The following is a 27,298-nucleotide window of genomic DNA, read 5'->3' as shown; positions in this document are numbered from 1 at the left end:
TACAAATATCCTTATTGTGAAAAAAAATTATTGCTCATTGGCAATAATCTCTATTAGTAATGCTGAGTAAGTGTGTGTGTGTGTGTGTGTGTGTGTGTGTGTGTGTGTGTGTGTGTTTCCATGAAGCATGGCCTTTACTTTCATTCCACTGTCTAGCTGGGAGGGAGGTGGTGCTGTTGAACCTGGGGCTCACTCCTCTGACACTATGTGTAGCAGACTGCTTGTACTGTGATGAACATTTATTTTTAATATCACCTTCAGTGATGTCACATGCACAGCTTGAAATCAACCATGCTGGGAGTATTTACACCAAAGAAATAGGCAAATGCCACAAATTGGGGGTTTGTTTAGCCCTACTGGGTCTTGCTTATACCAATAGTTGGTTCTCTGTATATGTGGGTTTTGCATCCCATGAGTATTGCATTTGCTATCTGTATTTGGTTGAAGAAAATCCATAAAAAGTGAAACTGGGCAATTCAAACCCATGTTGTTTAAGGACAAACTGTACTTTAAACTTTCATGTATGCATCATTATAGCAGTATTTTCTTAGATTGTAAACTCCTTGAGAGCTGTAGACACTACTACATTCCTACCTGTCTTTCCAATTCAACTCAAGGGCACCACACAGATTTTCAACAAGTATTGACTGAATGAATGGCAAACTTAAATTCAAAGACACGCCCAGTAGTGAGAAGTCTTCTGCATCTAACTGCAATGACACTTCTACTTTTACCTCGCTGCCCTAATTCTCAGATCTCCTTTTACTCCCTCCTCATTCTCTCTGAACTTTCTCCTCTCCCATGTCATGCCCTGTGCCTTCTTTCTGTTTCCCTAATCCTCTCCTCCAAATCCAGTATCATATAATCATAAAATGGCAGAGTTGGAAGGGATTTAAGCACTCATCTATTTCACTTCCCCGGTGACATAACATGGTCTAGAGAGTTTAAATGATTTGCTCAAAATTGTACAAGTATGGTACAGCCATAGTTTAGATCAAGCTCTCCAAAATTTTATTCCAGTGGTTCTCTTTCCATCACTTGATACACCACACAGAGCCTGCTAGACTATTCACAAAATTCATCCTCTCTCTCTCTCTCTCTGCCTGTCTCTTGTTCGCGATCTCTCTTTTCCCCAAACATGAAACTGAGAACAACTTTGGAGGCTGAGGTCACTGGTGAGTATGAAGAGAGAGGTGCCATATAACATATAAATTCATCTGATAGTGACTTTTACTTAATTATCTCTTCATTCAACATATTTCTCTAGTCATACAACATACTTATTGAATGCTTACTACATAACAGGAACTCATCCAGGCATATAGAATACACCACTGAACACAACTGACAAAGATCTCTGCCTTTAAATAATTTGTGCTAAAGAGATTACACCTGAAAATAGTTACTTGGACTTGCTATTCAAGCCTAAAGATACCAGAGAAGAATGGGAGTCTCTATTCATTAATGAAGTGAGAGCTATTACTTTTCAGCAGTGAAGCAGAATTTGTACCATTCCCCTTGACTTTCTTACAAATTTTATTCTTTGTTTGGCACCTTGCTATTTGCCATTAACTTATATTTATCAAGTCAAGACAAAAAGGATGCCCTATGATGACATTTCTTTTCTTTACAATCTGCATTCACTCTCCAAAGGTCTATTTTCTTTCAATTCAATAACAACAAAACCTAGTCGGGGTGGGTGGGGAAAAAGTGCCCATAATGTTAATCTCCCATACTGGAGTTTTCTCAGGGTTTGAACATGTTGTAGCACCTCATTATTTATTGTATTTATCTAAGGGAGTTTCAGATGCAGCATGTTTCAATGGAGAATATTAAGTGACATATTAGGTCACTTAAGAATTATTCTTAGGTTTTTCAAAATGATTCCTCATTTGCGTGAAGTGGTTAATGCAACTCTTAGGAAAGGCATATTCCTAAATCCTGACAATAATCATTTCATGGATGAGAAAAATCAGGTCCAATGAGTAGTAAGCGTAAGGAAGTTTTTTTTCTTTTTTTGGCGGAAAGGGGTGGCTGAGCATGGGAAAAGTTTAATGATTGCTCTGGGAAGAGAAAGAAAATGAGGCAGGTGGTGAATCCCTGCTTTTCCTGCCTAAAGTTGGATGAAATGTGATTTATTTCCTCATGTCTCTGCTCCACTGGGCTTCCATGAGACCACTTCCTTGCTGTCTCTTCTGCCCAGGGCTGCTGCCGCCACCTGGCTCAGAGGAAGGGGCACCAGAGGCTGGCTGAGCTGGGTAGGTGCCCTGATCCACCATGCTTGCCATGCAGAGCCATGCCAGCCTTGAGTCCCTCCTAGGAGAGGGCCATGGTGATGTGAGTCTGAGCCTTAACTGCTTCCAGGGCCAGGGAGGGTTTCCAACCACCTTGACCTGGGGCAGGATCCAGAAGGAACACGTGCCATGGTCAAGGTCATCTGCCCACTGTACAGAATCTAGAGCTCATGGCTCAGTGGGGTCCCTTCCCAGACAGCAAACAAGAGAGACAGAAAGCAAATCAGGAAGCAGTGTGTAATGAAGATCTGCACCCAGTTCTTGACTATAAAATAGAGTTCAATGTTCCCAGTTGTATTAGTTTTCTAAGGTCGCAGTAACAAAGTATCCCAAGCTGGACGGCTGAAAACACCAGACATTTATGCTTCCATAGTTGTGGAGGCCAGAAGTCTGAATTCAAGGTATTGCTAGAGCCCTGCTCTCTCTGAAGACTCTGGGGAGAAGCTGCTCCACTCCTTTCTCTTAGCTTCCTTTTAGCTGACCATGTCGGGCATTCCCTGGCTTGTAGATGAGTTACTCCAATCTCTGCCCCCTTCATTACATGGTACTCTCGTGTGTTTTCTCCTCTTCTTCTTCTAAGGACATTGGTCATATTGGATTAGGGCCCACTGTACTTCAAAATGCCGTTAATTTACATCTTAATTACATCTACAAAGGCCGTATTTCTAAATGGGATCACATTCTGAGGTCTTGCAAAGGACATGGATTTTTGAGGAGATACTATTCTACCCAGTATACCAGCCAACTTCTCTATGGAAATAATCCACTTCCTAGCTATGGCGCAATCTCCATAGGGTTGTGTCTATTGGTATTTGCCACCTTATTAAACTCCTGACAAAACTGTGTAGAAATGCACAGTATTTTCAAGCCGTTGTTGTTTCAAATATTTTACAACCTCGCATATAGTTAAAAGTATCAATGTCCTAACAGTGCTGTAAAATGTTTCTTCATCATGGAGACAGATGAGATCCTCCTTGTTTCAAATGATAGAAGTAAAACAGAAAACACATTTCTCTCTTGGAAACTCACATGGCTAAGGAAAACAGATGCAAATAAAAATAAACACACTCTTCTGCTGACTTAGAATTTCTGGAGATGCTCTATTTCATCAAGTTTGTCTCATTTACAAAATGTTGCCCTGGGAAACCTAAAGGAATTAAGGTAGGACAGAGAAGTAATAATGCGGAAGGTAAAGGTTGGTGGGGGATAGGACTGCTGTTTTTAGTGGAATCTTCTACATGGAAAGAAAACTGCAGGTAACTTGGGGTGACAAATGTTGTTCTATATTCCTTCTGATTATGGGAGTTTGTGGGGGTGGTAAAAACGACAACAAAACACCTAATACAAGGTTGAAATGAAGTTGAGAGTGTGTTGTTTTTCATCGTAGGATGTTAATCTGGACCTGAGCAGAAAGCTGGCAGGTTCAACATACAAATCTAGATGTTTTGTTATAAGATCTTAAGAAAATTATCTGTTAATTCAGGCGCCTTGGTTCATTTGTATCTTGTCTGAGTTAACTAAGGAAAGACAAACAAAGCTAGTAGTTTTAATGGTATAGACTTTTTCACATTTCCTAAGGGCTGAAGTATGAACACATAAATCAATACTGAAAAAAATCTATTTAATTTCTGTTTCTTGCTTTATTCAGTAAACATTCATTGTGGTAGGTCCTGTACTATCAGAATTCTTGCATTTTTTAACAACTATATTTCGTTGGAAAACTGCAACATATTCTGGAGATTTTTAGCCTATAAAATAAAAACTTTAAAGAGGAATGTCTTAAAATTTGACCTATTTTAAATTTTACGTGGAAAAGAATGCTTCCTTTATCCAGCATTTCTGGGAAATGAAGTTTTCCTTGCTAAGTACTAACACTTAAAAGATAATTTTTACCAAATGTCTCTGAGGCATATATATAATTGTTATTTTTTTTTTTTCTTCTTGAACATCTAAAAACTCTGTCTGACTTCGTTGGCTGCTATTTGGAAAGTTAAGGCAATTGGAAGAAAAACTGCTAAGGCAAAACTAATTCTAGATTACTCATTCTTACACAGGATAAAGATTTGCTCCAGAACAGTGAAACATCAGATCCCTGAACTACTAGCAGAACAGCTCACTCATAATGTTTATTCTGCCTGATGTTCCCTAACTTTGGCAAGTAAGAAGAGCTAATTATAATCTATTCTCACATTTCTCAAAGTTTCACAGATATGAGTTATTATTAACAGGAATAACTATTGGAAAAACACAAGACTCAAATTAATAGAAATAAATCCATCTACACAATAGTTCCCTATAATGATTCCAATAAATAACTTCATTTAGGGCAAGATTAAAACAATAATTAACCCAAAATATGTGGTTCTAATAATTATGTGTATCATGACTTTAACTTGACAAAGTAACATCATTATTTTTTCCCAATTACACACAACACAGTTTGAAGAAGACATTTAAAAATATGGAAGAAAAATAACATGAAGAAAAGAAAAATAACTCATATTTCTATTTTTCAGAGACAGATATTATATTTTGTATATCTTTCAGGATTTATACATAAATATCCTTTTTGATGGATACCTTATTAAAATTGGTTTCACACTTTTCTTTACCATTTTCTACACTTAACAACAGACTCTTGTATTATTTAGATCTTGCATTGGTTATAACTTTCATATTCACCAATATATTACGCATATTGTCTATTATATGACATAGGTGTTCAATGTCTAAATTATGTATTAGGCACCTCTCAAAATTTTCCACCATAGTGCCACAAACCACAGGGAAGAGGACATTAGTAATAGTGCTAAAGGATCACATTTCTTTAAAGTTTTCTGTTTTCTCTTTGACATTCCCCTCTATAGTAGATTTGAGTTTACTTCAAATGTCACATAATAAATTACTTAACCTTTCTCGCCAAATCTTCAAATAAACCCATTGAATTACATCAGATTTCTTTCGTGGTATTGCATAATCCCTAAGACATTGCTGTGGGTATCTGTATACCCCAGTCTGAGCAGTACTGATTTAATTTATGATTTTCTAAAAGCATCTGCCTGAATCAATAATGAAGTCGTGCTGTAGAAGCTATGCCCTAAGACTCTGGATTTTGGAGGAGAGAATGGGGCTTGGGAGAGGTACTTTTATTACACAAAATGACAAAGTTCAAGGTTTAAAACCAAAGGTCTTAGTGTTTTGTTTTGTTTTTAAATCGTCCTTGACAGGAAAGTCTGTTCTATAACACACTGGGAAAGATGAACCTTTATACTTTGGTGAATGTTAGGTTGTTGTTCACACAATCAGTTTTCATTGTTAGAATGTTATTTTGAAAAATAGTAATTTCTTAGGCTACATTTCCTAGGCCCTATGTTAGAATTTGGAGATGAAATACAAGCTCTCAAGCTTCTCTTGCTCTTGAGGAGCTCAAAATTAGTAAAATACATATAATTATGTATTATTCCATTATATACATATGGAGTAATATATATAAGAAATATATATAAATATATATTCCAGTATATATATAATTATATATAATGATAAATATGGAATTCTATATATGGACTGCATGTTAATATATAAGTTACTAATATATAATAATATTAACAATATATAATAATATAATATATAATAATACATTTTATAATATATATACATATTATGGAATATATATATAAAAGACAGAGCCAAGAATGACTGGAAGAAGAGGTATTGAAGACATGAGCTACAGAAGACTTTTATGAAGCAATGGCTGAAAGAAGTTGAGAAAGCAAATGTTCTAAAAATATATATTCATGCTTGGGAAGATGGAGTTTTTTTTTTTCCTGAGATAAATGGTGACAAAAAGAGTTTGGGGACAGGTGAAGACCCATTTGGAGGTGAAAATGAGAAAATTAAAGGAATTTATCACAAAATGGCTTTATTCTATTCAAAGGACACAAAAATACCAGCAAAGTAAAGAACATGCCAGGAGAAATGGGAGAATTTGAGGATTGCTGGAGAAAATTGGTGCCAGGAAATGAGAAACTCATGCATCTGGGACCCTAAAAGGCCTAGCTAAGGTGATAAATCAGCATATTTAGTGGTCCCCATTAGCATGACCAGCAGCAGTTTTGGAAAATTCAGATGGTTATATGACCTCAGTTGCAAAGATGATTAAAGCCATTATGGCAGAATATGGGATGAATAATCTATTCATATTACTATATGAATATAGATCTAGAATATATTTACAATAACAGATTTACTTACTGTAAATAAATTATAATTTATTGTAAATAAGTTTATTTATCATAAAGCCATTATGGCAGAATTTGAGCTGAATAATCTATTCATATCATTATATGAATATATATCTAGAATCTACAGGGGTGTGCTGATAAATAAAGCATTAACATGTGCAAAATGCTTAGCCAATTGCCTGGCACATACTATTCAAATTCGTGTGAAAAAATTAAGAAATAGAACATAATAGAATTCAAAATTCTGAATGCGAATGGATTTGGATAAGGTGTTAATCATTAAATCTATAATTATTGGGGGAAAAAGTAAGAGGCTGCTTATGGAACCCCAGAAACCAGGAGGCCTTGATGATCTAGAATATATATTTTTTTCTTATTAATGTTACTAGAAAATGGGTTTAGGAGGAGTAATGAAGATGAGAAAGTGGTGATTATATGAGATTTTTAATCTTAAGATTTCAAAGGGGATGCTCAGGCCCTGAATGTTAACTATGGGAGTGACTTCCTGAGGAAGCAGGTTCGCACTGGTTATTAGACTCAAAGAAGTTGATGTTTTAGATAGGGTGTGTGACCTGAAGTTGAAATTGCCCAGGATTTTGAATCCAGAGAAAAACTATGAGAAGAATAAAAATTCAGATGTGTGGCCTTAAAAGAAAAGAAACTTTGAGTAGGAGTGTTAGGAAAAAACAACAACAACAACAACAAAACCACTTTTAAAGAGGCATTGAGTAGCTAGAAAGACAATGACCCTACTATTTAATATTTTAAATGGAAGACTCAGTAAGGGAACAAACAGCCCCACTTGGGGGGAACATCTTAAAAAGCAGAAATTCAGATTTCAGCTAAAGGGGTGACTTTTTTAGAAAGGGTGTTTAGAATAGAACTTTTTTTTTTCTTTTTGAAATAGAATGAGCATTCTAGCTTGTACGATAGAAATGGTTAGGAGAAGGAACGTGGCCTGGGGAAGGGAAAAGCTTAATACAGATGGAGAAGACAGTCCGGAAGATAATAGGTAGCCACAGGGGCCTTTGCCTTGTGCAGTTCTTGTGAACCTTTGGGAATAAGGAAAGCAGAAAATAAAGCTACATTCACCGAACAAAATTTCCTCAGGGTTTCTAAAACAACTTTAGTGAAAAGTTATTTTGTTGCCTACAAGACATGACAATTTCATGGCAAAGTTCATATGCAGAGAAACTTTACTTCTTACTATATATGACTCTTTTCCATGTATAAATAGAACTGGACCCAGAAATAAATGTAATTCCTCAGAAATTCCCAAATTTTAGTATATTTAGATACTAAAAACAAATACTTATTCCCATTTTCTGAAAGAATCACTTACCTCCAGTCACACACTCTGGGGTAAAAGAGATGTCATCAAGAGCAATAAAGATGTCCTCATTTCCATCCAAATCAGCTTCAAATGCCACCTTAAATGGACTGTTACTGGAGAGAGGCACATAGCCATATGTCCATCCCCTTCTTTTATTTCCAATCACTGACCACACCAGGATGTTTAGCCCCGATTCTTCAATGGTATACACCTTTAAAAATCATTAAAAAATAACTTTTTATGATTGGATATTAGAAGTATCAGGACATCCAGATGATTGATGAAAGAATGAAATCTCTGGCTATGTAACAGCTCAATATAGTGACTGTTGTATTTTCTATCTGTAGAAATTGTGGGTTATAAAGTGAGCCAATGGATGTTATATTTTCCTGGGTTAGTAGGACCTTTGTTTGCTTCTGTCATCAACTTCTGTATGTCAGACTGGACATAATTTAAAAAAACTGTAACTGTCTTAAGCATTTAAAAAGCTGGAGGAGATATAAACACAAATTTTTTATTGCTAAAGAACTTTGTCTATGTTAGACTAAGGTTGTGTGACTGCAGAAAAAGAGGACCCTCATGATACATGAATATGATAAATGAATATGAGATTATAGAAGTCATTTTAAAAACCACAGTAATGTGTAGAAAATATTTTAACATTTTGAAGACAGAAAATCTTCCTGGATGAACTAACATTGATATTCACCACTTTTTTTAATAGTTCAGTGACTAACAAATGCAGGAAATAAGGAAATAAAATAGAAAGAGTTAGCTTTGAAACCAACAAACATGCTAGACTCTAGTATTTTTGCTTATCAGTACAAATAATTAAAAAAATAAAATATGGCATTTTCTAGTGCTGTTTAAAACATTCTATAATTGAGAAAAAAGTTAAGATTAAAGAGTTATATTTCTATATTCTCTTTTTGCACCTAAATTTTATAGTTATCAGATACCAACGTTATATATAATTTGGTAATATAGTAATATTTAAACATCATACCATATATAGATATATATATATAAAATACTATCTATATATCCTATATATTTATATTTGGCTTATAGTATACTTCAGCAATCAGTTATACAACCCTTTTTTTCACATGGGAAAAATAAGACCCAGAGAAAAGAAAACACATGGATATTAATTTTCTTCTATTGCAATAGTACATTTTTCCAGTGACCTCCCTCTTACTAAAAAATCTTACTGTGTCACTGTTTTTTTAGTGTCAAAATTTAGCTACAGTTAACTTATCCTATAAAATATGGCCTGGCGCGGTGGCTCACGCCTGTAATCCCAGCACTTTGGGAGGCCAAGGCGGGCAGATCACAAGCTCAGGAGATCGAGACCATCCTGGCTAACACGTCTCTACTAAAAATACAAAAAAAAAAAAAAAAAAAAAATTAGCCAGGCATGGTGGCAGGTGCCCGTAGTCCCAGCTACTACTCAGGAGGCTGAGGCAGGAGAATGGCGTGAACCCGGGAAGCGGAGCTTGCAGTGAGAGGAGATCATGCCACTACACTCCAGCCTGGGCAACAGAGGGAGACTCTGTCTCAAAAAATAAATAAAAAATATATATCCAAAATTTATTCTATAAGAAGGAAAGAATATCATTCATCTTATTACATTTTATGATATTAAATTGTCATTCCAGAAATACTAGCAAGAATCACCAAATATTCCAGAGACAGAAGATAAGAATGCTGCTAGTGTCCCCAAGTACAAAAGAAATCTAAGATCAATTTCAGAAATCGAGATGTTAATGGAAATTAAACAAAACAAAAATAAATCAAGATGATTATAAACTAAAGAAAAATTTAAAACTTGCCCAAAGCTTGGAAACCTGAAATGTGAGACTTTAACCCTAATATCAAATTGGACATTTTGGAAAAGAAGCTTCTCAAGACATTTCTCAAGCAAAAAATTACTTTAATGTTGATCCTTTAATTAACAAAAGCAGCTAAGATTCAATCTGAAGGGAATTTGGATCCATTGACTACTTCCAGTCTGACACGTAAGCACTCATCCCAAAGAATCTTCAGCTCCAGGATCTGGTGGATACTTGGTTTACAAGTTTATGTAATTACTTTTCCATTTCTTAAAAATTAAAAATAAAAAGATGTGAAGTTTCTAATTCAACTTGTTGATAATAGAGCATACTATACAGAACCTAATTAAAGTGAACTCTGATTTCTACACTTGGTTTACATCCCAATAACTTAAAAAGAAATGGCTTTATTATATTTATTTTGTAATTTCTTCCTGGCAAAATTAGTTCACAAATTACATGAAAATGTAACTGCAACACTTTGTTTTTCCCCAAACCTCAGCACATATTTACTTATTAATGTGTCTATTTTTATTGGTTTTACAGTTTATTTTTCTCTCTGCATTCAGTCTTTTTAATCTTCAATCCTACATGCTCTTGTCAAATTCATTTTCCTTCCATTCTCTTCCTACTCTACTTCTCAAAACCACACCATGACTTTCCCTCCCCAATGTCATGAGCATTAAACTCTCCAATACATGTCAACACATCTTACCCCATTATTTGACCCTACCACTAATCCCAATTAATTCTGGTCAACTTTACTAACTCACTATTTATTTCAATGAAATTTCTGGCCAGTTTGTAGGTTATTTCATTAGTAACATGTTATTTATAATACCTCCAGTATATTAAGTTGAATAATTACATGTTATGTCAAGTGTTTTCATAGCCACTGTGGCCAATGAGAAAATTAAGAGTATTACTTAGGAACTCATAACATTGTTTATTCATTATGTCTAATGCAAAGGCCACTAACAACTAAAATTATAGCATATATTTCTGTCCTTCAATAGAAATGATATTATTGTATTCTGAGGGTGTCTTTGTGATAACTCTCAGCAAAGTATTTTTAATAACTTTTAAATGTTGATAATTTTGAAAAACCACAATGGCTAACTTCTTTGAAAAATAATTAATTCTAATGTCATTTGTTTCTAATTTTACATTTATTAAACATACTTAACTAAAACGGCAACTCATATCACAGTAATAATTATTTGAAATAGCTTTCTAAAAATTAACTGCTGGATGAATTTGCCTATTTCTATTTTAATATTTTTTAAATTTTAGTCAAACACGGACCCAGTAATATATTAACTGTCAACATTTTATAATGTAAAGTAATAATTTTAGCATAACTTTTGTCATAAAATATGGATTCCAAGAATATACAAAAATATTAAATTATAGTAGAGTTTATGTTATCATCAAGGTTATATGCAAAGGTTATATTATGATCAAAGCTACTGCTTATAATGAAGAACATTAAAAACTTAGAGAGAACTTGCTAAATTTAAACATAGATAGACCAAAATCAGGTCATCTAAATATAACTATCATAATATTATCAAATTAAATCTATGTTAAATTTTTTGATGAAGAAACTCCTCAGCATTTATTTTTAATGAAGACTCCTTTGAAGGAAAACATTCAACAACAGATATGAAGGGGTAATAGAAAATATGAGTGTTAAGTTCCAGAATAGATGGTGTATTAAGCCATGCATGCATTTCTATAAAGGAATACCTGAGACTGGGTAATACTTAAGAAAAGAGGTTTAACTGTCTCATGGTTCTGCAGGCTCTCCAGAAAGCACAGCACCAGCAACTGCTTCTGGGGAGGCTTCAAGAATCTTTTTCTCACGGCAGAAGGCCAACTGGGAGCAGGCACATTACATGGGGAAAGCAGGAAAAAGAGAGACAGTGCCGGAGGCGGGCGGTGTGCCACACTTTACAACAACCAGATTTTGTGAGAACTCACTATCAGCCATAAGAGATCCACACCCAAGACCCCACCAGGTCCCACCTCCAACATTGGGGATTACATCTCAGTATAATTTGGAGGGGACATCCAACCTATATCAGATGTGTATTAGAGACCATCTACTTCAACAATGTCCATGTATCTAGGTTGGCCAGATAAGGCCTTGAAAGAAAATGATTAGGAGTTTTTCCTGAAGTTCCTCTCCTGCAGTTTCCAGACACTCCTGGTGCCTGCAATTTTGAAGGCAGGTCACTGGCACTGACTTGAAGTCTCTGAGTGAAATCCTTTGGCTAAGAAAAACACCGCATGCATTTCACTAGGTATGTAGCTTATTAAAACCAGTGTGTGAAATGCATCAGTGAGAGGACAATATGACATTTCTTGGCCCCAGCTACACTCAGCTGTTCTAAAAGGGGTCTGCTCTTTAATTACCACTGATGAGGCAAAGCAATGAACTGAGTCACTGCTTAATCATTAGAAGTGCATAGTTTCCTATGGGTTAGTTTGAAAACACTCAAATCATATATAAGAAGAAAGAAAAAAATCTAAAGTAATAGGAAAATTTCCCTTGAAGAGAAGAGGTTACAGGTTTTAAGGTAAGTTGATACAGGATGGACATAACAACAATGCTACTGATATTAATGAAAATTTAGCTAATTCCCATATTTTCTGTCACGTCTCCTAAGTGATGTATGATTGTAGGGTAAGACCAATTAACTGCCCTCTATAGCTTCAGAATTACAGATATATAGAGAGATCAAACAATCCATTAACTGTATACAGCACAGACTTGCAGTCTCTGGTTCAGCATATAAGGAACTGGAAATCATTGATCCAGTCTTCACACACAAAAAAAAGCTGAATAAACTGAAAATCAACAACTATTGTTAGATCCATTAGAGCAGTGATCCCCAGTCTTTTTGGCACCAGGGACCCTTTCATGGAAGACAATTTTTTCCACGGATGGGGTGCCAGGGGAAGTGACTTTGTAATGAAACTGCTCCACCTCAGATCATCAGGCATTAGTTAGATCCTCATGAGGAGCACACAATCTAGGTCCCCCACATGCACAGGTCACAGTAGGGTTCATGCTTCTATGGGAATCTAATGCCACTGCCACCAATCTGACAGGAGGTAGAGCTCAGAAGTTAATGCTCGCTCACCTGCCCCTCACCTTCTGCTGTGCAATCTGGTTCCTAACAGGCCATGGGCCCAGAGCTTGGATACCCCTGCATTAGAGAATTGAGGTCACAGGACAAACTGCTGCCCCTAAAACTGAAGAAAGAAAGAGGGGGACACATTGAACCACAATGTACTAGAACAGAAGACCAGGGAAAGGTACTCCTGCAGGAACTAAGACAAGGGTAGAAAATCCTAAACTGTAATTGATCAACTGCTGGAGGCTCAGTGTGAATAAGTTTGAAAGTTAAATACTCTGAGGGTTGAGGGGAGGAACTCTTTTGACGACACCCAGAGTTTCATGAGTTTTACTTCCAGAAGTCTCATCAAGTTCTCTATCTATCTATCTATCTATCTATCTATCTATCTATCTATCTATCTATCTGTCTATCTATCTAAGACAGCATCTCGCTCTGTTGCCCAGGCTGGAGTGCAGAGGCGCGATCTTGGCTCACTGCAAACTCCGCCTTCTGGGTTCAAGCAATTCTTTGCCTCAGCCTCCTGAATAGCTGGGATTACAGGCACCAACCACCACGCCTGGCTAATTTTTGTATTTTTAGTAGAGACAGGGTTTCACCATCTTGGCCAGGCTGGTCTTGAACTCCTGACCTTGTGATCCACCCACCTTGGCCTCCCAAAGTGCTGGGATTAAGGGGTGAGCCACTGCGCCTGGCCCCATCAAGTTCTTATAATGAAGATCAGACGAACATTCCCTTCTGTTTCTGGTACGAGAGGGGAAATAGCTATTTTGAAACATACCAAGAACATTCTGTTCTTGTCAATGAGGCCTGCCCTTAAGGCAAACTATTTAAAGAGAGCTTAACTGACTGCAGCGTACCACAGCCTAACAAAAGTATAGGAGGGAAAATATAAAACCCCATCCCCTCTAGTTCTCCATGGGGGAGAAGGGAAATAACCAGTTCCAGGCATTCCAGCCTTCTTGTTTCATCCAAGAAGGAGAAAAAAGAAAAAAAAAATGCTGAGAGGCAATTGTAAAGGACACAACTCAGGGCACAGTCTCGCTAAAAGACCGAGACCTAATTACAACCCCATTTAAAAATTTCTTCTATTCACAAATTACCCAGTCAAAGGCATTGTTATAGCAGCCCAAATGGACTGATATAGCATTATATAATGTTCAAGAGACGTAACAATCATTTATGTGTATGCACCTAACAACAGAGCATCATTTGAGGGAAAAGCTCACAGAATTGCAAAGGGAAATACTTGCCAATTTACTAATGAATTTACTATTATAGTTAAAGATGCCAAGATTCCTCTCTCAGTAATTGGCAGATCAGAGGGCAGCAAACCAGTCAGGCAGTAGTTGAACTTAACAGCATCAATCAACTGAGTCTAATTTACATTTATAAAGTACTTCACCCAGAAACAGCAGAATACACACTCTTCTCAAGCTCACACAGAATATTCATGAAGATTGACAACATTCTGAGCTATTAAACAAACTGTAGCAAATTTAAAAGAATAGAAATCATACAATGTATTCTCTTAGAACACAATGGAATTAAACTAGAAGTCAATAACAGGGAGATAGCTGAAAAATCCTGTTTGATATTATACTACACACCTTTCTTTTGATTATAAATTATTTTATTTTTATTTCTCAAATGTCCAATTCCCAAATTCTCATTAGATATATTAGATAGATTTTTAATTATGCATAGTCAGGAAATTATTTTTATTTTTTCCTTTAGTATGATTATCATTTTTTTATTATACTTTAAGTTTTGGGATACATGTGCAGAACCTGCAGGTTTGTTACATAGGTATACAGGTTCCATGGTGGTTTGCTGTACCCATCAACCCGTTATCTACATTAGGTATTTCTCCTAATGCTATCCATCCCCTATCCCCCACCCCAACAGGCCCCAGTGTGTGATGTTCCACTGCCTGTGTCCATATGTTCTCATTGTTCAACTCCCACTTACAAGTGAGAACATGTGCTGTTTGGTTTTCTGTTCCTGTGTTAGTTTGCTGAGAATGATGGTTTCCAGCTTCATCCATGTCCCTGCAAAAGACATGAACTCATCCTTTTTTATGGCTACATAGTATTCTGTGGTGTATATGTTCCACATTTTCTTTATCTAGTCTATCATTGATGGGCATTTGGGTTGGTTCCAAGTCTTTGCTATTGTGAATAGTGTTGCAATAAACATACACGTGCATGTGTCTTTATTTTTTATTTTATTTTATTTTTTCAGATGGAGTCTCACTCTGTCGCCAGGCTGGAGAGAGCAGTGGTGCAGTCTTGGCTCACTGCAACCTCCGCCTCCTGGGTTCAAGTGATTCTCCTGCCTCAGCCTCCCAAGTAGCTGGGACTACAGGTGCCTGACACCACGCCCGGCTAATTTTTTTGTATTTTTAGTAGAGACAGTGTTTCACCATGTTTGCCAGGATGGCCTTGAGCTCTTGACCTTGTGATCCACCCACCTCAGCCTCCCAAAGTGCTGGGATTATAGGCATGAGCCACCGCACCCAGCCATGCATGTGTCTTTAAAGTAGAATGATTTATAATCCTTTGGGTATATACCCAGTAATGGGATGACTGGGTCAAATAGTATTTCTGGTTCTAGATCCTTGAAGAATCACCACACTGTCTTCCACAATGGTTGAACTAATTTACACTCCTAACAACAGTGTGAAAGCATTCCTATTTCTCCACATCCTCTCCAGCATCTGTTGTTTCCTGAATTTTTAATGATCACCATTCTGGTGTGAGATAGTATATATAATTGTGGTTTTGATTTGCATTTCTCTAATGACCAGTGATGATGAGCTTTTTTTCATATGTTTGTTGGCCTCATAAATGTCTTCTTTTCAGAAGTGTCTGTTCACATCCTTCGCCCATGGTTCGACGGGGTTGTTTCTCTTTTTTCTTGTAAATTTGTTTAACTTTCTTGTAGATTCGGGATATTAGCCCTTTGTCAGATGGATAGATTGCAAAAATTTTCTCCCATTCTCTAGGTTGCCTTCACTCTGATAATAGTTTCTTTTGCTTTGCAGAAGTCCTTTAGTTTAATTAGAACCCATTTGTCAATTTTGGTCTTTGTTGCCATTGCTTTTGGTGTTTTAGTTATGAAGTCTTTGACCAGGTGGATTCACACACGAATTCTACACAATTTCCAATAACACATAGGTCAACGAAGTTCCAAGAGAAATTTTAAAATATTCTATTTCAATTAAAAATTAAAAATAAAATATGCTTAATCAAAGTATATGGGATGAAGTGAAGCGGTGCTTAGAGGAAAATTTTACAGCATTGAATGCATATAGTTTAAAGTAAGAAAAACTGGAAATCAATAAAAAGTTGATTCTTTGAAAAGATTAATAAAATTGCTAAATCTCTAGCCAAGTTACCTGAGAAAAAAAGAGAGAAGACCCAAAGCATTAATATTGAAAATGACAAAAGAACCATCACTACTGATCCCATGAATTTTAAAAAGGCAATGAAAAATATTATCATCATTATTATTATTATTGAGACAGAGTCTTGTTCTGTCACCCAGGCTGGTGTGCAGTGGTGCTATCTCGGCTCACTGCAACTTTTACCTCCCAGGTTCAAGCGATTCTCCCACCTCAGCCTCCTGAGTAACTGGCATCACAGGTGCCCACCATCATGCCTGGCTAATTTTTGCATTTTTAGTAGAGACAGGTTTCACCATGTTGGCCAGGCTGGTCTCAAATCCCTAACCTCAAGTGATCTGCCCACCTCAGCCTCCCAAAGTGCTGGGATTACAGGTGTGAGTCACCGCACCCAGCCAAAAAATATTATTAACAATATATACCATATATTTGATAATCTAGATGTAATTGACCAATTCATTGAAAGGCACATCTACTGAAATTTACGCAAGAAAAAACAGATAATCTGACTACACCTATATCTATTAAAGAAATTCAATAAATTATTAATAACCTTTCAAAACAAAACCATAATACAAAACCAGACAAAAACATTACTAGAAAGGAAAACTACAGACCAACATTTCTCATGAAAGATAGATGCAAAAATTCTCAAAAAGTATTAGCAAATTAAATTCAACAATGGAAGAAAAGAATAATATACCATGATCTGGTAGGATTTATTCCAAGTATGCTAGGCCAGTAAACATTGGAAAATCAATTAATGTAATCCATCATATCAACAAGCTACATAATAAACATTAAATAATTATATCAATACATGCAGAAAAGAATATGATGAAAAGCAATACCCATTCATGATGACAACTGTTAGGGAACTAAGAATAGAAGGGAACTTCATATTGATAAAGAATATTGATGAAGAACCTATAGCTAATATCATCCTTAGTAGTGAAAAACTAGCCATTTTCCTACTAAAATCATGAACAAGCAAGGATGTGTGCTCTCACAACTCCTATTTAACATCATACTGGAAGTCCTTGGTAGTATAATAATAGAAAAAAGGGGGGGAAAAGCATACTAATTGAGAAAGAAATAAAACTGTTCATAGATGACATGATTGTCTCTGTAGAAAATCAACCAATAATCAACCAAAAAAATTCCTGGAAGTGAGAAACAATTAGAGAAAAGTTGCAGGATGCAAGAATAATATGCAAATTTAGTTATTTTTTATATAGCAGGAATGAACAATTGGAATTCAAAATTTAAAACAATAAAATTTATATTAGCACCAAAAAAGAAATATATATTTATAAATCTAACAAAAAAGTACATGATATATATGAAGAACACTACAAAACTGATGAAAAATCTCAAATATAGATAAATAAATAGATGTTATTTCATGAGGAAGACTCAATATTTTCAAGATGTAAGTTCTTCCCAACTTAATTTATAGATTCAATCAATCATAGTCAAAGTCCTAGCAAGTTATTTTGAGGATACTGAGAGGCTCACTTGGAAGTTTAAAAAGGAAAGTCAAAGACTCCGAATAACCAACACAAGGTTAAAGGAGAAGAACAAAGTCAGATAACTGACACTACCAGACTTTAGACATAATATAAGGCTATAGTAATCAAGACAATGTAGTATTTGTGAAAGAATAGACACATTGATAATGGAATAGAATAGAGAGCCCAGAAACAGACTCACACAAATAGAAGTAACTGATATTTGACAAGGAATCAAAGGCAATCTAATGCAGAAAGGATAATGCAGAACAACTACACCCACAAACAAGCAAACAAAAAAAAAGAATCTAGACACAGAGTATACATGTGTTACCAAAATTAACTCAAAATTGTTCATTGAATTAAAAGTCAACTGCAAACTATAAAACTTGTAGAAGATAACATAGGGGAAAATCTGGTGGCTTTGGGTGTTGCAATGACTTTTTACATATATTGCCAAAACCAGGAACCATAAATGTGAAATTGGTAAGTTGGACTTTGTTAAATTAAAAACTTCTATGTAAATGACACTGTTAGGAGAATGAAAAGACAAGCTAGAGACCAAAGAAAATATTCTAAAACACATATCTGATAAGGCCTGGTATTCAAAATATATAAAGAACTTTAAAAACTCAAAAATAAGAAAATAAACAACCTGATGAGAAAAATGGATGAAACATCTGAATAGAAACCTCTCTAAAGAATCTATTCAAATGGCTAATGGCATATAGAAAATACTCAAACTCATTTGTTATCAGGGATTTTCAAATTAAAACAAAAATGAGATGCCACTAAACATCTTTTAAAATGGCTATTTCCAAATCACTGACATTATCAAACACTCCCGAGGATATAGAGCAACAGGAACTCTCATTCACTATGAAACATCAGAAGATAACAGAGGAGGTTATCTTCTGGTGGGAATGCAAACTGGTATAGCCACTTTGTCAGACAGTTTGGTAGTTTCTTACAAAACTGAACATACTCTTACTATGTGAACCAGCAACTGTACTACTTGATATTCACCCAGATGTGCTGAATGTTTATGTCTACACTAAATGTGCACATGACTGTTTATAGCAACTTTATTTATAATTACCAAAACTTAGAAGCAACTAACATGTCTTTGAACTGGTGAATAAACGAACTCTGGCACATCCACAGTATGGAATCTTATTCTGGAATAAGTAAATGAGGTATCAAGCCATGAAAAGACAGAGAGGGGACTTACATGTATATTTTTAAGTGAAATAAGTCAATCTGAAAAGGGTAGTTACTGTATGATTCCAACTATGTGAATTCATGGAAAAGGTAAAACTATGCAGACAGTAAAAAAAAAGGGTTTTGGGGGAGAAAGGGATAAATAGGTGGAGCAAAGCGGAATTTTAGGGCAGTGAAACTATTCTGCATGATACTATGGATATAGGTCATACATTTGTCAAAATCCATGAAATGTGCAACCCAGAGTGAGCCCTAGTGTAAACTATAAACTTTAATGATAATGCCTCCATATTGGCTCATCAATTGTAACTAATGTTCCATACTAATGGAAGATGTTAATGATGGATGAAAACTGGGTGGGACAAGGGTAAGTTGAGAGGGATTATATTATATGAAAACTGTTTGTTCTTTCCACTCAGTTTTCCTATATACCTAAAACTGTTCCAATAATAAAGCTGTTTAATGTTTAAAAGTAAATTTTAAAAATACACAGTACAGAAATGATAGCGCTGGTGAGAGAATTTTCCTTATTTCCTTTGGTTTACTGAGTTGCCTTAGTTGGAAAAACACAAATGTCTCATCAATTTCAATGCCAATTAAAGAAATTATTAAAATAATCACTTGTTCCATTAATACATTTAGTCACCCTCCTTTTCTCTCTCTCTGTCATGCTTTCTATCTCTAATTTTGGACTTTAAAATAAATCAGTAGCATATCATCATTAACCTTGCCAACATCAACTACTTTCCCCAACTCAATCTTTAGAGACCAAACATCTTTGCCTAATTAGAGGCAAGAATGATCAAAGTACCAGGTACATTAATCTATCAAAGGGGGCACTTTAGAATTAATTTAGTAATAGTTTTCTAGAACTGGGTGCCACAAACACATTGTAAGAATGTCTTTACAATGGTGTAGAAGTTTTCTCAAGCCCTGTCTCCCCTACACATTTCCTCTGTATCTTCTCACTACTCTTTGCCTCCTTATGCTCGCATAAGGTTACATTGCCAACCCCCTTAAATGCTAGAAACACTCCTGACTTACAGCTTCACATGACTTTTTCTGTTTGAAATGTTTTCCCTCTGACACCTATATTTGCATGGCCCACCTCCCCACTTCCTTCAAATGTTTGCTCAAAGTTACATTCTTAATGAGGCCCACTCTGACCACCATGGTTGTAAAAATGAAGTCCTACCCAGCTTTCCCAATACTCCTACGTTACTCTACTTTTGATGGGGTTTAGATGTTTGTCCCCTCCAAATCTCATGTTGAAATGTGATCCCCAATGTTAAAGGTGAGCCTGGTAGGAGGTGTTTGGGTCATGGGGGCAAATCCCTCATGAATGGCTTGATACCCTCTTCTGAGTAATAAGTGAGTTCTTGCTGGTTGTTTAAAGAAGCCTGGCCACATGAGCTCAACATCACTGATCATTAAAGAAATTCAAATCAAAAACACAATGAGATATCATCTCATGCCAGTCAGAATGGCGATTATTAAAATGTCGAGAAACAACAGATGCTGGAGAGGCTGTGGAGAAATAGGAAGGCTTTTACACTGTTGATGGAATGTAACCTAGTTCAACCATTGTGTAAGACAGTATGGCGATTCCTCAAAGATCCAGAACCAGAAATACCATTTGACCCAGCAATCCCATTAGTGGGTATATACCCAAAGGAATATAAATAATTCTATTACAAAGACACATGCATGCATATGTACATTGCACTATTCACAGTAGCAAAGAAATGCAATCAACCCAAATGCCCGTCAGTGATAGACTGGATAAAGAAAATGTGGTACAAAAAATGTGGTACATATACATCATAGAATGCTATGCAGCCATAAAAAGGAATAAGATCATGTCCTTTGCAGGGAGATAAATGGAGCTGGAAGCCATTATCCTCAGCATGCTAACACAGGAACAGAAAACCAAACACTGCATGTTCTCACTTGTAAGTGGGAGCTGAACAATGAGAACACATGGACACAAAGAATGGGACAACACACACTGGGGCCTGTGGGGGGTGGGGTTGGGGAGGGAGAGCATTAGAAAAAATGGCTAATGCATGCTGGGCTTGATACTTAGGTTATAGGTTGATAGGTGCAGCAAACTACCATGGTACACATTTACCTATGTAACAAAGCTGCACATCCTGCGCATGTACCCTGGAACTTAAAATAAAAATTTAAATTAATAAAAAAAGAAAAAAAGAGCAAGCTTGGCACCTCCTCCTCCCTCCACCTCTTGCTCCTGCTCTCAGCATGTGACATTGCCTGCTACCCCTTCGCCTTCTACAATGATTGGAAACTCCCTGAGTCCTCACCAGAAGCAGATGCTGGAACCCAGCTTCCTGTAGAACCTACAGAACTGTGAGCCAAAACAAACCTCCTTACTTTATAAACTACTCAACTTCAGGTATTTCTTCTTAGCAACACAAGTGGACTAATACAACTTTGTTCCATAATCCTTAAAGATACTACCCAACCTACTTATTACATCTTCTGCTTACTGCCTGTTTCTTTCACTGTAATATAAATGCTATAAAAGCAGGGGATTTTGTATGTTTTGCTTATTTACGTACCCTAAATGCCTAGAGCACTGCCAGGCACATAATAGGAGCTCAACAAATATTTGCTAAAGAATGAAAGAATGGGAAAGTTAAGGATTTAAGAACTTTAGAGTTAGAAAGGACCTTGGAGATCTTCTAGTCTCAAACTTCCTAGGAGACGAGAGAGGATAAGGGACGTGCCTATGTTACTCACCATGAGTAATGGAAGTAGAGTAGAATCTCACGTGTATCACTGGGTAATTGCTGCCACATCACAACATCATGTATGCTACCTCCATCTAGTTTAGAATATTTTCATCATCTATTTATTACAGGGAGAATAATTTAAATACATATGCTCAGAGCTGAGATATATTACTGATAAATCAGGTAATAAAATTTATTTGATCAATGGAATTTTGAAGTAGATTTGATTTTATTCATCAGTTTCTGAATAACAAAAAGCCCCAGGTTTCAATTTAAATAGGAGATTTAACACTAGAAATCAGAGAATTTAGTTATGAAAAGTATAAAATTTTTTAAAACACAGTACAAGCTGTTGAAATGATAAATGGATTTTTTTAAATGATTAACAAAATATTTTTATATTTTGACATATTGGTTATTAGCCAGAAAAATAGCACAACCAAATGTCTTGACTTAAAATGTATTGATAACATGAGATATATGAAAAATTCAATATATACGTATATCCATACATATATACAGAAAACTATTTTTTAATATTTTCCTACTGATATGAAATTTTAAATTGGAAATTTTGTGTCTTCCTTGTCCAACCATAGAGCCCAATTGTTTATTTTTTTAGTTATTTAACAGTTTCTTGAGAGCTGCACCTTTAAATTCCCAGATTGTCAATAACCACGTACAGTATATGGAATAAGGTGAACACGAGTGCATATATAAATAAAATAGTCCTCTTAGGACTTTTAAACACTCATTTCTAGTAGGAGAGTATCTAGAAATCATCATCTACAAGTCATAATTAGGATGTATGGCTACTATAGTTTTTTTCCATTTATGTATTATATAAATAAACACTTGCATATTAAAATTTGTTTTCTTCCAGGGACAAGTACAATATAATGTATCCACACTTAGATAAAACTGTTATATTTATCAGAAAATAATGTTGTGGACTATAGCTTGAACATGTGGACTGGAAGCATCATGGAGAAGGAGGGCAGGAGAGCAGAACTTGATGTTTATTGTGTATAAGTTATTATAGTGTAACTACTAATGCTTTGCAAAAGCAAACACTGAAAAAAAGAAAAACAAAATAATTTTTTTCTTTTGAAATTAAAAAATATTTCTACGATAATCAGTTCATCAACTTATATAAAAGACAAATCCATCTACTTACAAAAACCAGGATTATTCAGGTACTGTTGTGAGAGGTAGTAGTGTTCTTACTATGTTTACAAATGAGGATACAGACACACACACACACACAAAAATTCAAAACATCAACAAATCCAGGCGCTGGCACTCTGAAAAAAATTAATAAAGTAGGGAGACTGCTAGCTAGATTAATAAAGAAGAAAAGAGAGAAGATTCAAATAAACACAATCAGAAAGGATAAGGGTAATATTACCACTGACTCCACAGAAATACAAACAACCATCAGAAAATATTATAAATACCTCTATGCACATGAACTAGGAAATCTATAAGAAACTGATAAATTTCTGGACATATACACCCTGAAATTGAATCCCTGAACAGGCCAATAACGAGTTCTGAAATTGAAGCAGTAATAAATAGCCTACCAACCAAAAAATCTTAGGACCAGATTAATTCACAGCTGAATTCTACCAGATGTACAAAGAATAGCTGGTACCATTCCTACAGAAACTATACAAAAAAACTGAAAAGGAGGGACTCCTCTCTAACTCATTCTATAAGGCCAGCATCATCCTGATACCAAAACCTGGCAGAGATACAAGGAAAAAAAGAAAATTTCAGGCCAATATCTTTGATGAACATGAATGCAAAAATCCTCAAAAAAAATACTGGCAAACTAATCTAGCAGCACATCAAAAAGTGTATTTACCACAATCAAGTAGCCTTCATACCTAGAATGCAAGGTTCGTTCAACATACAGAAATCAATAAATGTGATTCATCGCATAAACAAAATTAAGACAAAAACCACATGATTATCTCAATAGATGCAAAAAGGCTTTCATTGAAATTCAGCATCTGTTCAGGTTAAAAACTCTCAATAAACTAGATATTGAAGGAATATACCTCAAAATAAGAGCCATACAAGACAAACCCACAGCCAATATTACACTCAATGGGCAAAAGCTAGAAGCATTCCGCTTTCAAGACAAGGATGCACTCTCTCACCACTCCTATTCAACACAGTACTCAAAGTCCAGGCCAGGGCAATTGGGAAAGATAAAGAAATAAAGGGCTTTCAAAAAGGAAGACAGAAAGTTAAATTACCCCTCTTTGCAGGCGACATGATCCTATATCTAGAAAACCCCACTGTCTCAGTGCAAAAGCTTCTTAAGCTGATAAGCAACTTCAGCAAAGTCTAAAGATACAAAATCAGCATACAAAAATCAGTAGCGTTCCTATATACCAGCAACAGCCAAGCCAAGAGCTGAGCCAGGAATAAAATCCCATTCACAATGGCAACAAACGAATAAAATATCTAGGAATACAGTGAACCGGGGAGGTGAAAGATCTCTACAATGAAAATTACAAGACAGTGCTGAAAAATATCGGAGATGACAAAAATATCAGAGACGATGGGAGGAAATATTTGCATACTGTGCATCTTATAAAGGTCTAATATCCAGCATCTGTAAAGAACTTAAGTTTATAGGAACAAAAACAACCTTATTAAAAATGTGCAAAGGATATGAACAGACACTTTTCAAAAGAAGACCTACATGCAGCCAACAATCACATGAAAAAAAGCTCAATCGGTGATCTTTACAGAAATGCAAATCAAAACCACAATGACATATCATCTCACACCGGTCAGAATGGCTATTAAAAAGGCAAAAAATAACAGATGCTGGCAGGGTTGTGGAGAAAAAGGAACACTTATATTGTGGAAGACAGTGTGGTGATTCCTCAAAAACCTAGAAACAGAACTAGCATTTTACCCAGCAATCCCATTATGGGGTATATACTGCCCAAAATATAAATCATTCTATTATAAAGACATAAACATAGGTATGTATGTTCATTTCAGCACTATTAATGGTAGCAAAGACATGGAATCAACCTAAACCCCTATTAGTGATAAGGGATAAGGAAAATGTGGTACATACACACCATGGAATACTATGCAGCCATTAAAAAGAATGAGATCATGTCCTGTGCAGGGACATGGATGGAGCTAGAAGCCATTATCCTCAGGAAACTAATGCTGGAACAGAAAACCAAATACCGCATGTTCTCACACTTAAGTGGGAGCTAAATGACGAGAACATGTGGACACATAGAGGGGAACCCACACACACTGGGGCCTATCGGAGGGTGGAGGTTGGAAGGACGTAGAGGGTCAGGAAAAATAATTAATGGGTACTAGTTATTTGGCTTAATATAGGTGATGAAATAATAAAAAAAAACCCCATGACACATGTTTATCTATGTAACAAACCTGCACATGTACCCCTGAACTTACAATTAAAAAGTTTAAAAAACACAATTAGTTTGTTACACTAAAACTTCACCACAATTTCTGGGTTTGGATGTCACTGAATTATAAATAATCTAGGACATGTTGTAAAGAATGTATCATAGGCAAGTAGGGGAGCGGGTAATTATAAAAAAAAAATCTTAGAACAATCAGAATTAGGATGAAATAACAATCTACAATTCGGCTGAGTCATTAAGGACTGAGGAAATAGATCACTGTTGTCTTTTTTTCACCTTTCTTACTTAAGATGAAGACCAAGAATCCCCCAGTTTTCTTTCTAACACCTCAAAGCAAATTAAATGGGTTTATATATATGAAATACTTTTTCAAACTATAAAGGAGTGTCCAAAATTGGTTGGTGATTATTTGTGATATAGAGAGGCATTACTCTCTATTATATTTCAAAAGCATAAAACTTTCCCCCAATGTTTAACCTATTAGCCAGAAGGCTGAGCAATGTAATAGTTAGGAATTAGGAACCAGATTCCAATCCTGTCTCTGCCCAGGTTAATTGAATGCTTTAGGCCAAGTTACTTAATCTCTTTAAATTTCAGTTTCCACTGCTATTAAATGAAAGACATTAATAAGCAGAGCTCAAAGATATTGCAGGTTCAGTTCCAGACTACTCCAATAAACCAAATATTGCAATAACATGAGTCATACAAATCTTTCGGTTTCCCAGAGCATATAAAAGTCATGTTTACACTATACTGTAGTCGGTTAAGTGTGCAACAGCATTATGCCTACAAAAAGCAATGTATATACCTTAACTTAAAAATATATTATTGCTAAAATATGCTAATGACTATCTCAGCCTTCAAGTCATAATCTTGCTGGTGAAGGGTCTTACTTTATTGGGCTGCTCACTGATTAGGGTGGTGATTGCTGAACGGTGGAGTGGTTGTGGCAATTTCTTAAAACAAGACAATAAGTTTGCTGCACGATCGACTCTTTCTTGCTCAAAAGATTTCTCTGTAGCAAATGATGCTATTTGATAGCGTTTTACCCACAGTAGAACTTCTTTCAAAACTGGAGTCAATCCTCTCCAACCTGCTGCTGCTTTATCAAGCACTCTGTCAGCACTTTCTGCTTCACTTTGCACTTTTATGTTAAGCAGGTGGCTTTTTTCCTTAAACCTCATGAACTAACCATCCTCTACTAGCTTCCAACTTTTCTTCCACAGCTTCCTCACCTCTCTCAGCCAAACTGAAGAGAGTTGGGTCTTGCTCTGGATTAGGCTTTGGCTTAAGGCAATGTCAAAGCTGGTTTGGTCTTCTATCCAGACCACTTAAACCTTCTCCATATTAGCACTAAGGCTGTTTTGCTTCATTATCATGTGTGTGTTCACTGGAGTAGCACTTTTAACTTCCTTCACGAACTTTTCCCTTGCATCACCAACTTGACTAGCTGTTTGGAGCAAGACGTCTAGCTTTCAGCCTATCTCATCTTGCGGCATGCTTTCCTCACTAAGCTTAATCATTTCTAGCTTTTCATTTAAAGTGAGAGAAGTGCTGTTCTTCCTTTCGCTTGAACACTTAAAGACCATTGGCCTTTAAGGGTTGGCCTAATTTCGATGTGGTCTTGTCTCAGGAAATAGGAAGGCCCGAAGAGAGGGAGAGACACAAGGGATCCATAGGTCAATCTAGCAGTCAGAACACACACAGTATTTATCAATTATATTCACCATTTTATATTACAGTTCATAACACCCCAGAAAAAAATACAATAGTAGCATCAAAGATCACTGATCACAGATCACCATAAGAAATATAATGAGGCCGGGCACGGTGACAATTTTAATAAGTCATAGAGCTGTTAGGGAGGATGATTCAGGCCAGTCACATCTTGCCAAAGATCTACTTTTACTTGGGTGATGGGTAAGTTAGAAGCGTGCAATTAATTTTCATTCATAATAGATAACTAATTTAATAGGCAAAAAATATTATGTCCACTTTAGAAAAAAAGGCACAGCAATTAAAACTTATAAACACTGGGAATAAGGAAGAACAAAGAAAATCTAACCAACCCATCGAAAGACTCAAGTAGGTCAGGCGTGGTGGTTCACACCTGTAATCCCGGAA

General features: G+C 35.9%; 1 protein-coding gene across 1 annotated transcript in view; it reads right to left on the bottom strand.

Moving 5' to 3' along the window:
* MALRD1 (MAM and LDL receptor class A domain containing 1) overlaps window positions 1-27,298 on the bottom strand; it is a 689,301-nt gene that overhangs the window by 157,795 nt on the left and 504,208 nt on the right. Inside the window, exon 33 of the mRNA XM_055354139.2 lies at window positions 7,881-8,082. Within this exon, the coding sequence (XP_055210114.2) occupies window positions 7,881-8,082 (202 nt within the window). The remainder of the gene's footprint in view (window positions 1-7,880; window positions 8,083-27,298) is intronic.

The sequence above is a fragment of the Gorilla gorilla genome, chromosome 8 (genome assembly GCF_029281585.2).
Source record: "Gorilla gorilla gorilla isolate KB3781 chromosome 8, NHGRI_mGorGor1-v2.1_pri, whole genome shotgun sequence".
Taxonomy (NCBI): domain Eukaryota; kingdom Metazoa; phylum Chordata; class Mammalia; order Primates; family Hominidae; genus Gorilla; species Gorilla gorilla.
The sequence above is the reverse complement of the archived record's forward strand: the minus strand, read 5'-3'. Positions and strand labels throughout refer to the sequence as shown.